The sequence below is a fragment of the Myotis nattereri genome (assembly GCF_964212035.1).
Source record: "Myotis nattereri genome assembly, chromosome: 7".
Lineage (NCBI taxonomy): Eukaryota > Metazoa > Chordata > Mammalia > Chiroptera > Vespertilionidae > Myotis > Myotis nattereri.
Genome location: NC_138082.1, coordinates 20,035,087 through 20,049,240, shown reverse-complemented (window position 1 = coordinate 20,049,240; position 14,154 = coordinate 20,035,087). Strand labels below are relative to the sequence as shown.

The following is a 14,154-nucleotide window of genomic DNA, read 5'->3' as shown; positions in this document are numbered from 1 at the left end:
TTGACACAGAGCATGCAGGACTTGGAGAAGACTTGGGTGTGAACCCTGAGCAACCACTGCAAGGTCTGTGACCTCTCCCTGTTGGGCTTTCCTGCTTGCAAAATGGGGGCATTCTGCTTATCTTAGAGTTTTGGGGATCAAATGACGTAGTGCATGTGAAAGTGTCTAACGCTTTTTAATATATTCCTGCAATAAAGGGATGATTGAAGGAAAATCCCAAGCAATTAAACAAATACAGTTATTTACAGTCAACCAGGACCATTAAAAAAGTGATCTTTTCTGGCCAGACAGGCAATGGAGGTGGCTTAGGAAAACTACCGGCAGAACCCACTAGAAGCATGGAGGTGTATTGGACAGACAGTATGTTGTGTGAAAATCCCCTTTCAGGAAAGAATGTAAGTTTGTTCTCTTGGTTCATTTTCCACTTGTACTAAACCATGAAGGTCCACAGATTATTTTTTTTTTTAAGTCAACAACTTTTATTATCCTTCGCATATTTAATAGAACAGAGAATATAGCGAATGGGTCAGGGTGGAATAAAAAAAAATGCAGGTTTGAACATGTTGCTCTATTACATTGGGGAGCAGGCTCCCCTGACATCATGCACAGCAACTGCACTTGTCCGATGCTCCTTTGCAGACGCAGTGCTGGGCACACTGGGCACAGCCCCCGGGGCAGCAGGAGCAGCAGCTCCTCTTGCAGGAGGTGTATTTGCCATCTTTGCATTTATAGGAGCTGCCACAGGTGCAGGAGCCTCCAGTGGAGCAAGAGTGGTGGGGGTCCATTTCAAGCAGAGCTGGAGCAGGAGGTCCAAAGCAAGAGGAGAAGAAGCACTCAACGCTGGTGCAGCATGAGGTCAAGGTCCACAGGTTATTAAATACAAAAGGTGTGATGGGCAGCGCCTGGGATATCAGTGTATTGGTGCAGTTGCAACATGTTTTGAGTAATTTCCTTAATAAGCTCTGGTCTTCAAAATATGAACTGTGTTGTTTCAGGAAGAGAGTTGCTTTCTTTTCATGTTAGGAGACTGTGGTTTGGCCGACAGAGGCACAGAGACAAGCCATGAAGGATTTAGGAGACATTTCCTCTATTTATCTTGCCTCTCCTTTCACAAGGATCGGCTGTCCGGTGAAGTTCTCTGTCATACTGAGATGTGTTCTCCAAGGTGAAAGTGGGCACAGGGCTCAAAAGAAATCCTTGGTGCCTGCCCGGCGTGGCTCAGTGGTTGAGCTAGACCCAGGAACCAAGAGATCACTGGTTTGATTCTCTGTCAAGGCACATGCCCGGGTTGTGGGCTTGATCCACAGTGGGTATTGTGCAGGAGGCAAATAATTCATGATGTTTCTCTATCATCAGTGTTCCTATCTCTCTATCCCTCTTCCTTCCTCTCTCTCTCAAAATCAATAAAACATATTAAAAAAAAGAAAAGAAAGAAATGCTTTGATAATGAAGGATTGTTGGAATCAGAAAGGAGACTCCCCCAAAAGCCTCTGTGATATCAGGGTTTCACTAATTTATTACAGATTACTGTTCATGTGAGGATATCAAAACACTCCACCAAAATTACATTACTTATTCTCATTTTGTATTGATAATGAGTGGAGCAGGATGGAACAGAGATCAGATCCTTGTCCACACTCACGGCTCAGTCTAGGGAACACGCTACTCCCAGCGGGAGGACTTGGGGAATTTTTAAGTTGTAGGAGCTCCTGAAGAAGAAAAATAAACCCAAAGTTTCCTCATTGAGGTTTGTATTCATATCCATCTTTCCAGATGGCCACAGCTCCAAACTGGCTGCAAATGCGAGAATGCAACCTTCACCCCTGTCTGCTACCTTAAAAAAAAAGTCATGGCCATTGATTGAGAGTAATGAAGCCCAGCTGCCATGCCTTCCTCGCCATCAGCTCTTGTGGGGGAAATGGGGCTATAAACCCACACCCCTCTTGAGGCAATGAGGGAAGAAATGTCTGGGCCTTCGCTTGACACCTGGACCTCACCGTGGTGCAAAGTAAAACTCATCAACTCAGGTGGCCAAGAAAAGCAGATGTTTCTCACAGCCGAGTGTGAAGTGTGGGGGAAATGGCTTTATGGGCCTTTGGCTGAGATGCTCACATGTGAATGTTATATACAGGAAGTCATCAGGTAGTGGAATAACATAAACAGACCTTACTTCATGAAGTAATTTATTTTGAATTGGCAGGAGCAGCAACAACTTCTATAGCACAAAGGAACAAAAGGATCTACTTTTTATTCGAAAGATGTTTCAACCAGCAAGGGCTGCTTGTAATGAAAAAACAGGGGCACCGTTTCCTTAATTTTAAACATTGATTCATTATCAGAGGGGATGATGTTGACTCCTGGAAGTGCTATTTCCCAAAGCACTTGTGAAGGTAGGAATTCTCTAGTCTCTGCCACCACCTGTGAGAGAAGTAGGGATTATTATCCACAGTCAACATGTGGGGAAACTGAGGCTTAACACTGGTCAGAAAAGGTGGTCACAGAGCAAGTAAGTAGTGGGAAAGGAATTGAAGTGAAGTCTTCTTCTCTAAGTCCAGAGTTCTTCCCACTCAGTTGGTGTTTCTTAAAGTGTGGTATGTGCCACAGGTGCTGCATGAGGTGATTTTAGGTGGTATATTAATTAAAATTAAAATATTTTAACAGTTAGGTTATTTAAATCTATATTAAAAAGATGGAGTAGCATAGTGGTTAATTCAGGTTATACTCGAGTTCTGGAGCCATCCTACCTGGATTTCTTACCCAGTTCTACTGCTCACTGTGTGATTCCTTCCTCATCATTCAATGAGCTAATATTTGTAAAGTACTTAGAGGAGGGCCTGATGTACCCTAAGAGTTTTGCAAGTGTTTCTCAAGGAAATAATAAAAAATAGCACATTAAATTTATTATTACAAGGGTAATTTGAATTTGGAGAGGGTAAATAGGAACTTATGTTTGAAAAGGAGGGGAATAAATTTGAAATCAAATAGGTAACTAATATTATAGGTAGGGGTCATATACGAGTAACATGACTGGCACTTGGGCAGCCCTAGTCTATATCAGGAAGGACAGCAACACAAAGAATTTTGAGCCCAATGGGCAGAGATGGTGGACTGCACCTCATTGACTTTTTTTCCAAAGGAAAAGATGTCAGTGGATTCTTGGCCTGCATTCAGACACTTGCTAGTTTTTGTATATATTTATGTTCTCACCTTTTCTAAAGAAGTCTTTCAGGCAATATTCTTTAGACCCAGAGAACAGGCTGAAACTTTAGCAACAAATACAGTGGAAAGCTGCCTTGGTTTCTTGATATGCTTGATTTAGTCAGAGTGTCAGAAGCAGGAGGTAGAAGCAGACCTGACATAGGCTGTTGGAGGGAAGGGCCTTGGAGAAGCCGGGACAAGGGGAGGAATTATCAATTCAGAATGCCAGACACCATGACCATAAAAAGGAGACAGGAGGAGAAATGCCTTCAAGTGAGTCATCTGCTTCTACATCAGATAGTTACGTCAAGGAAACAGGGGCACAGATCTGCGGATACCACCAGATACCATTCCTATTCACTGAATGGCAGGAGAAATAAATAAATGTGCTATTTATGCTGCCTCTCCTTTAAAGACAAATTTACTGTAACCTGCTCTTCCCTGGACTTAGGTCTGTGCTCCAGCCAAGCATCCTGGTCTTGTTTACCTGAGTTATCACTGCCCACCTCCCTAATGAACTACTGTAACAACTTACCTTTTCCAAGACAAGTCTCTACTAAGCCCTGTGTTCTCTTCCCTCAAGTCACTAATACACAGTGACCTAAAATCTCAGAGCCAGGTAAGCCGAGTAACATGGCTTCTTCCTTTTTTATGCTCGAGGACAGAGTCACCTTAGGCTCCCGGCTGGCAGCCACATCGGCATCAGGTTCCATGTCACTCTAGGCTGGGGAGACACTGGTAGTCTGGGCTCTCATGTGGTAATTTGAGAGATCTGGCATTTAGGAGAGGGCTCAGAGTCAGGTTGGGTTAGACTACCTCGCTCAGACGGGCTCCTTCTCTTGCTTCTCCTGCATAATCAAAGTTATAAGTTGTAGTAGAAAGTTACTCTGATCAACTTAGCCAAAAGTTTCATTTACTGGAAGAATTAGTGATAGCTAAGAGCAGGGGTCCTCAAACTTTTTAAACAGGGGGCCAGTTCACTGTCCCTCAGACCGTTGGAGGGCTGGACTATAGTTTAAAAAAAACAACTATGAACAAATTCCTATGTACACTGCACATATCTTATTTTGAAGTAAAAAAACAAAATGGGAACAAATACAATATTTGTATTTGCATGTGGCCCGCGGGCTGTAGTTTGAGGACCTCTGGCTAAGAGAATTGAAGAAAAAACTGAATAATCAGATCTTATAAAGGGAAGAAAACATAAGCAGCTCCAGAAATCTACAATAACAGTAGCTAGCATTTTATTGAGTGCTTAGTAGGATCCTGACATTGTTCTAAGCCAGGGGTGGGCAAACATTTTGACTCGAGGGCCACAATGGGTTCTTAAACTGGACCGGAGGGCTGGAACAAAAGCATGGATGGAGTGTTTGTGTGAACTAATATAAATTCAAAGTAAACATCATTACATAAAAGGGTACGGTCTTTTTTTTTTTTTTTTTTTTTAGTTTTATTCATTTCAAACAGGCAGGATCCGGCCCACGGGCCGTAGTTTGCCCACGGCTGTATACTAATCCACCTGACCCTCACAAAAATGCTATGAGGTGGGTGCCATTATTATCCCCTGGGAAAATTGGTAAATAAAACCCAATTCCCCTGTGGCATGACAGTCTGACCTTTGATTAACTGCCTGACTATTACTCTGGAAACCAATGTAACGTTATGTGTCAACTATAATGCTAGACAGCATTGCTTATTGTAGAAATGATCCCTGGTTGGTTAATAGCTCCTAGACTGGGAAAAGTGTAAATACTTGTTAGGAAGTGATTGTTTTGTGGCTTCTCTGACTCTTGCAACTGCCGTGTTCTTATGTGAAAAGCTATGCCTGTGAATTTGTTACACGACTTCTTGGAGTGGGAAGGAGGGTTTTTATGCCAGAGCAATTCCTACTTGATGTGGATCTTGGCTCCTTGGACTTGAAAACTACTGTGTGGGTTATTGTAAGGGTTCCTGTTTTGAAGAACGTTGGAGAGGCTTCTGAGTAAACTGATGTCAAATGTAGAGCCTATTGCTGTCTTCTGAGCCTGACTCTTCAGCTGAACCTAAGAAGACCCATGATGGGCATTGCATATCACTTTTATATACAGAAAGGAAACTGAAGACATTGAAGAGTTAAGTAACCTTAAATAATCGAAAGACATGAGGGTAATAAATGGTAGATCCATCCTCAATCCTGGGCAACTTGTCTCTAGAACCCATGTGATTCTACAATGCCTTTAAACAGTTGACCAGTCTATATAGGGCATAGTGTTCTGGAAGAATTTAGTCCAATTATTTCCATTCTTGGGTCACTCAACTCAAGATGCAAATCCCTGGATAACCCAACTGGACAATTATCCCATCTCTTGATTACCATGGTGCCTTGATTGACAATTTCCAAGGAAAATCAGAAGCAAAGGAATGGATACTGATTGGACAGAGACAGTGAATGTCCATAGGGCTCCAAGGTCAGGTAAATACTGGACATTAACCTCCTAGATATTTGCTGTTGTTATTGTTGAAGTATTATTATTTGGTATTTTTTTCACAACATGCTTTGCCAAATCTTATAAAGCATTCAATTATTCAGTCATTCATTTATTCATGTACTCATTTAATATTTTGAGAGTCCCGATTATGGAAGGATTCAGCCTTATGTTTTGTGATGTCAGGCAGGAAAGGTGTTAGAGAACTAAACTTTGTCAGAAGTAGGGGACACCAGGTATAGTCGATGAGGAAAAATTAGATACAAGGGAGAGAAGACAATGGCCAGTTGAGGGAGTCTTTAGAGACCAGAGCTTATTGGGTCATGGGTGCAGACTAGGATGGGTCAGGACAAGACCCTGGTGCCCACCAGGAGGTGAGAGTGAGCAGCTGGGCAGGCTTGGACAGGGTGAAGTTGGGAACAGAAGATAGAACAGGGAGAATAGGCTGGGTGTGGTATTTGGAACCTAATCATGAGCTGGCACCTGGGGTTGTTAGAGAAGAAGAGAAAAGAGTTAGTGAGTTTGCCAGGTCAGGAGCGTTTTCTGAGGGCCCTCATGGAGAACTCCACTCCAAAAGTACATCTGGCACCACAGTGTTGACAAATAATGACAGCTCAGGGCTTCTTAGATGGCTGTGTCTAGTGGGTCAAGGCCAGTAACTCTGTGGGTCTCTAATGCTGCTTGTCTTTGGCTCTGTCCTTTCCTGTTGCTCCAGTCCTCCTCCACTTTCTGTGGGTTCTCTCTGGGCCTTGCTTCCTGGTGACCTCATGCTTTGGAACATTTTTCTTCTTTACTCCTAACCCCAAATCTCAAAGTGTCACCAAGTTGTCTGGCTAGTGAATTCAAGAAATGAAATCAGAGGATGAAGTTGGTATTGGTGACTGAAGGGTTTACCTGTTTTTGAGAATATGTTTATATGTTTCATCAGTCCTTGTGGAAACTTTAGATAAAGGGAAATTTCTGCTGGTTGGTGGACAGAAATATTTTTAAGCTGAAGGACCTTTGGCCAGACCTCAAACCCTGTAAAAAATCTGGCTAAGGAAGAACTTTCACAAATGAAAGCTGGCAAAAATATTATGCGTATTGCTTAGTGATGTAATGAAGCCCTTGTCACTAAATGTGTAGGGCAGAATGGTTACCAGTTAGAATTTTCTCAGAGACTCCATTTAGAATGGTCTGGGCCACTGGCATCTTTTTAAAAATAATTGTGTGTTTTTTTTTCTGTGACACCTCAATGCAACAAGGAAAAAAATACCCATCTATTAGAACTCACAGCCTTTTCCCATGGTCCCTACTTTATAAAGAAGAAGGATTCATAGGGGAAAACCAAACCCACCAGTGAAGCCAGAGAGGCTAGTTGGGCTACATAATGGAGACCTGAGGCGGAGAAGGGAGTGGGAGTGGTAGGCAAGCCAGACAGGCTGGATGTTGTGGAAAGTTTTTGCCATGGTTTCGAGAATAGGATGGAGAGGAAGATTTCAGGAAGCAGCTGTCATCTATGTGGAAGATATTGAGAATGGCAGAGATTGTGAGTAATGGATTTTAAAGATATCTTGGTGTGCATTAATAATGCACTTTACCCTTTGGCTTCTTTTGTAAAGGATGAGTATGGATTTGAATTGTTTTGATTATAGTTTTTGATGGGCATCTATTTCTTTAAACATGCTCAGATTGGACCACAAGGGTGTCTGGTAGTCACAGAGAAGAAGCCAGATATAAGGTAGATAAATGACAAAATAGATATATTATAAATAAATGGCAAACCACTCTTGATGAAATCAGAATGGACAGCCCAGAGCCCCCCTCAGCCTCACTTGTGTTCCTTGAGATGCCTGCTCTGACTCCTGGGGCTCTATAAAGCCCAGGTTGAAATCACCCCCTGAATATACCCAAACAGTCCCTTCCAATTCCGAAAGGCATTGTGCAATGCCAGCCTTGCCTCATTCTCAGTTGCAGACACTGACCACAGGCAAATGAGACTTTCTGGTTACACGTCTGCATTGCCACATTTTGGAAAAGGTGCTCTCAGCGCGGAGCCTGTCTGGCTCTGGGCCGTGGGGTGGTGTGGTTTTGTGAATGGGGCCCACTGTGGTTCTGTGGGTCCAGGTAGCATGACCCAGCTCCCTGCTTTGTCTCAGGGTAGATGTCTAGTTATACACCACAGCCAGCCTCTGGACCAGGCTGCTCACATTACCAAATATTTTCCTCTGGCCTCCAGACATGACTTCTCATAAATCCCTTTGCTGTATCCCGTTGGAACAGGGCTCAACGGTTTGAACCAGTTTGTTCAGCAGGACGCTGGGTGTCCTGCAAACAAGGAATCACTTGAGATCGACAGAGAGCCCTGGTCTTGGGCAGGCTGACTTGCAGAAGACACAACTGACGACCTTTCCGAGTGAGCTGTTCAAGGAAAAGACACTGGCCTTTGGCTGCATAGAAGTGAAAGACACACAAAAGAGTCCCAGGTGTGGAGCCCCATCAGAGAGGCAAACTCTGGTTCCTGGGACGACGTGACATTGGTGTCCACCAGCAGATGAAATATGCGTTTTTCCACGCTTCCCACTGGAGCAAGCTGGAATTACCTCTCACTGAGAATTTTCAAGCAGTATGGCACATCTGCTGAGAAGCCTACTTTTATCCTCCAACATAGAACTCTTTTTCCTTTTTTATCCTCACCTGAGGATATGTTTATTGATGAGAGAGAGAGAGAGAGAGAGAAGAGAGAAACTTCAATGTGAGAGGGAAACATTGATCAGTTAGTTGTCTTTCATATGTACCCTGACCGGGGATCAAACCCGAAATTTAGGTATGTGCCCTGACCCAGAGTAGAACCTGAAACCTTTTGGTGTATGGGATGATGCTCCAACCAACTGAGCCACCCAGCCAGGGCCAGCATAGAACTCTTAAAAAAAAACAAGACTAATGATTGATTTTTGTTTTTAAATTACAAAAGTAATACATGATTGTTTTGACAAATTTATAAAATACAGAAGTTCAGAAATTTATTCATTTATTTATTTTTTTAAAGGTAGGTAGCCTGCTTAGATGTAGATTTTCTTATTTATTTATTTATTTATTTATTTATTTATTTATTTGTTTATTTATTTGTTGTTAATCATGACCCAAGGATATTTTCCATTGATTTTTAGAAAGAGTGGAAGGGAGAGGGAGAGACGGAGAGAGGAATATCAATGTGAGACAGAGAATCATATCGATTGGTTGCTTCCCACAAGTGTCCCGTCCAGGGCTAGAATCAAACCTGCAACTGAGGTATGTGCCCTTAACTGGAAACAAATCTGGGACCCTTTAGTCCTAAGGCCAAAACTCTATCCATTGGGCCAAACCGGCCAGGGCAAGTTCACAGATTGAAAATCCTCCCCTCCTTTCTCATGATTTCTTCTCCCAGAGGTAACTGTTGTTAACGATTTAGTGTATACCCTTCCAGATTTTTTTTCCACAAGAGGCTTGCCTTCCAGCTCAGAGGACAGGCAGATACAAAGTGCTGATGCTACTGTTTTAGACTTTAGTAGGCAAGTAGAATTTGAGCGATTGGGGCTGATTAAGGCCTGGTGGGACGCAGTGGCCAAACCTAGCCAGCCTCTTATTCTGAGACAATCATTTTTCCAGCAACCCTGCTCCTGTCTCATGGGCTCCGTTTGCTCATATATATTGTTTTTAATGCAGTTTTAATAGCCCAGACCCATGTTTGATTTATCTACTTTTACAACAGGCGGTGATAGACTTGTGAGCTGCGTCTGGCCTGCTGCAAGTCTTAGGTGAGCAGTCGGCAACTCTCCAGGGCTTCCTGATGAAGAGCTCCTCTTAGTTTATGAAAACCTTCCAGGTTTTTCTGGGGCGATGGACTGGTGGTGGGAGCACATAGGGAATAAATCTGTGACCCAGCAATATTTATTTTTCCCTGTCAGGATTTCCAGGAGTCTTGGGGAGAGGTATGCTTATTGGCTGCAACCCAGGCCAAGCCTTAGGACCTGCTGCTAGGTAGGGACTTGTCAGTTAAAGGTCCTTCTTCTAGAAACTCTGCAGGAGTGAGGAGTTCCATATTAATAGATGTGAATGCCTGTGCAGTGCCCAATAAGAGTAGATCCTTCTTTCCCCTTCACCTCTCTTCTTCAGTTAACAACCATGCTTTTTCAAGATCTTTATTAGCATCAATGACATACAACCATTATTACTACTAACAACTATTATATCATGAATTAAGTTAAATTAATTTGATGTATGATATTATTATTGATAGCAACAATTTATGGAGTACCTACTATGTGTCAGGCACACTTCTAGGGCATATATTGATGAACAAAATAAACATTCCTGCCCTTATGAAGCTTACAACCAGTGAGAGAAGAAAGATTTGAATAGTAGATAAACTAAGCAAGTGGATTGTAGAGTATCTTGGATGTTGATAAATGTGATAGCAAAAAGGAAGGGTATAGGCAAGGGGTGAGGTGCAGATGCGGTTTTCAATAGTGTTGTTCAGGGTGGACCCCATGAGAAGGTGAGGTTGGAGCACAACTTTGAAAGAAGTGAGGGAATTAGGGAAATTCCCAGGGGAAAGAGATTTTGGCCACTGTCCCCCAATAAGGGCTTATATTTTCAGTGCTTCCCTCATATATGCCAGGCCCAACCCACTGTGACATTCTTAATAATTTTAGGATACCAAAAGTGGTTCTTCATCATGAAACGACTGGAGGGTGGAGGTGGGAGGACTCCAGGGAAATGGTGAGTTTTGATTCCCTCTGAAAAATTAAGTGACCAAATGTTGAATGATAGCACCATGTATGGCTGCCTGCCATGGAGGTGACCAAGTGCCAAGCATTGCCAGGGAGTATGATGGGTACAGCTTGGCTCTCAGGTCTGGGGTGGTGACTATAACCACCCACCAGTGTGAATGGGTGACCTAAAATATCTCTGTCCCCCAACCCCAGAAATTCCCTTCTGAAATTCCATTATTAGGAATACATTCTATTGGTTTCCTCTTCCAAATTGTACATAGCGCTATGAGGAGTAACACATTAAACTAAATCAAAATCACATTAGTGATTAATTTTCTCTGCTAGGAGAGACTCAGGATATAGGGCTCCTGGGGATGGGGAGAGAGAGGATAGGAAAGGAAGGGGGAGATCTGGGCACTACAACAAACCAAGTAGAATTCTCTGAGTGCACCCAGCTCGGTTATATCCACTTACCCATAGAGGGCAAAGGGAAAGTCCCATCACCAACACTAATTGGTTCCTCATAAATAGAAATATAGAGCAGTTAGTTTTTGAAAAGTCAAGAGAAGTCTTCCAGTTGAGAACTGATGAGGAGGGAGTGGTGCCTTCTTTGAATCCTGTATGTTCTAGTCCCTTGCTGACTTAAAAGCTGGAACTCTACACAATTCTGCAAGTAGAGATCTGTACCCAGGTTTTCCAAAGACTTCTCTCCCTGTCATAGTCATAAATTACATTTGATCTATTTCAGTGCCAATAGCCCAGTGCCTACCAACACAGTGGCTGCATGTAGTACATGCTCAGTGTTAGTTAAATGACTATATGCTGCTGGAGGAATAAAAATTATAACAATTTATGCTCAATTGAAATTAAGCAGATATCAAGGCTTTTGCATATAGTACTTCATATAATCCTGTTAGATATTTTAATTATGTTCTCAATTTAAACATAGAAAACATGTGTTTGGTGGTTAGGTGAACATCTAAAATCACAGCTGATAAATGGAACTTCAACCCAGTGCTAGGCTTTTGCTAGTTCCCACTAATCTGAGTGAGGCTTAGTCTTTCCATAGTAGGTTACACGAATGCACCCTTGTCCTAGATATTTGAATAGACTCTATACCCGCAGACAGTCATAAAAATGATGGGTTTGTATCTGTCCTCATGACCAATTTTTTAAAATATGACACTTAAACTGGATGACTCAAAGATTAAAAAAATAAGACAGCTAGCCAGAGGACAAGGAGCTAGAGAGAATCTCTGACCCTGAATAACTTCCCACCCTTACCCCCAACTTCCCACCAAGTTTTATAGATATGAGACGTGTGATTACAAAATAATTTCATACACACTTTACATAACAGAAAAATAATAAGTATTTGCTTCTGCTATTGGGTATTTTGTGATCTGTGATAACATTCACTGATCAGGCTTGGCCTAGTACCATGGTTCTCAAATTTTAGTGGGCGTGGGCATTTTAGAGGTCTTCTGAAAAGTTCCGGTTTGCTGGTTACCTTGGCCATTCTGTTTAGGCCTCTATTTAGAAACATCTCAAGGTGGTTCTGGTGCAAGTGGCCCAATAGACACATGTGCAGGGACCTTGGATTAGAGTCACTCAGAAAACTGTGTTCCTTTTGTGATTTGAGGCTTTAAGGACACTAACTAGGAGCTCCAAAGTCAACACTTAGTTGATTTTCACCTGAAGTCTGGCTTCGGGACACTTTCAGGGTTTACTTGCATTACTTACCTTGGTTGATGGCCAAGGTTCCTCACCACTGACTTGCCATGGTGTGTGGTTTTTTTATTGGTTAGAATTCTAGGGCCGGGGGCCAGGGAGAAGTCTCTTCCTAAAATGCCTCCTACTTTTTATAATGATGAAAAGCACTATCTGTGTCTGAAGGTCCCTGACCTAAATGCCTTTCTGATGACTCAAAATGGTGTGAGGAGTCATCACCGATTGCCCACATTCTGCACCTGCTTCTCTTCTTTCCTTGCTAAATATTTGCTGTCTGTCTGAATGGGAAAGGATATTTCACACCCTAAGCAAATGGGGACGGTTTTGGCTAATGCATCTTTGTACTTTTTTGAGGTTTTATTTCCTTGAGAAATGCACTGTGGGTAGAAGTGCTGTCTCTGTCTCCTCCTAATGGGTGATTCATACGAGCGCCCCTCGGGTCAATCAGCCTGTGTTGTCTGTTCCATGGTTTTATGGAGGCTCTGTTTGCTCACCTGGAGCAGATGTGCTGGGTTCCAGATGTTTTAAAGAATCTTCCTATGTGGGTCTTTATAATGTTATACAGCCGCAATAACTCTTTTAAAGGCATGTGACTTTGTAAGGAGTTCCGATTGCTTATTGCTTAGAAAAAATTTTGCAGCTCCTAATTAAGCATTTCATTCATTGCTGCCAAGGCAGTTTGCTCTATAAAATGACTCTAATGAGTTGATATTAAAAAAAACACACAAAACTAATTCAATATAGTTTTATGTCTATACTTTGGTGATTTGTGATATTTGCTAAATTGAGGTCCACACATGAGGCATTTAGTAAATGATTTTTAGGTGATGACAGTAAAACCATTCAGAGAAACTTACCTCAATGAAAACTATGCTTATATTTTTTATTGAGGTATAATTGGCAAATATATTAATTTCAGGTATAAAAATAATGATTCGATATTTGCACATAACAAAATGATTACCACAATAAGTCCAGTTAGTCATCACCATAAAATATGCTTATATTTATTTATTTTTAATTGAACTTTATTGTTGAAAGTATTACAGATGTTTCCCCTTGTTTTTTTCCCCATAGACCCCTTCCACCCCACACCTGCCCTGCTAGGCCTCCACCACACCATTGTCTGTGTCCATGAAATTATGCTTATATTAAAAAACAACAACAAACTTTGGGAAAGCAAAATCTTGTAGGCATAGATAGGGGTGTAGGAAATGTAGTCTTTAAAAACATTTTAAGAAAAATGTCTATCAAGTAAAGAAATAGGCAAATTATATATTGACTTCTAATGTTTCCATCACTGTTTCAACAAATTATCAATTTATGATTAATTTTATTTCTCTATATGTCTTCTCATTATTCCTTCCCCTAATTATTTTGAAGTATATTCTAGGCTTATCAGTAATATAATTTTATATATAAATATTTTAGTTTTTGCTTTTAAAAGACAGTGACTATGCTATTCAAACATAATCACAATATATAAATTAATACACAATAATCACAAAATCAACAGAAAATTCTTAATAACATCACCTATCCAGTGATTATTCATGTTTTCTTAATTCTCTTAGGAATGCTCTCTTTCTCACACACTCTCCTCCATTTTTTTGTTTGTTTGTATGAATCAGGATTCAAAAAAGTCCACACAATGAGATTGGCTAAATATCTTTTCAATTTCTTTTAATCAATACATATCCTTCTCTATTTCTTTTTCTTGTGATTTTTGTTGTTTTGTTAAATAAATTGTGTGGTTTTTTCTAGAATTCCCACAGTTGTATTTTTTGGAGTCTATCCTATGATTATATTATTTAATGTATGTATTATTTAAAGTAAAATAAACTCATCATGTCTTCAAACTGGTATTTCCAACTGAATTTCAATACTAAGGGTTTTACTTATTCTGTTATATTTGTGTCTTCTTTTCCCTACTCTCCAAAATCCCAGATCTTAACAATAGAATGGAATTACTCATTTGTTTATTCTGTATTACTCACAAGACAATCTCAGAATAACAATACCAACAC

At 41.2% G+C, this 14,154-nt stretch overlaps 1 protein-coding gene across 1 annotated transcript; it reads right to left on the bottom strand.

The window, feature by feature from the left end:
* Nucleotides 1–599: 599 nt before the first annotated feature.
* LOC308522627 (metallothionein-1A-like) lies at nucleotides 600–785 on the bottom strand (the record flags this gene model as incomplete). The annotated part of the gene is made up of 1 exon (XM_081096098.1): nucleotides 600–785. The coding sequence occupies one exon, from the start codon at nucleotides 783–785 to the stop codon at nucleotides 600–602; it is 186 nt and encodes a 61-aa protein (XP_080952224.1).
* Nucleotides 786–14,154: the final 13,369 nt, after the last annotated feature.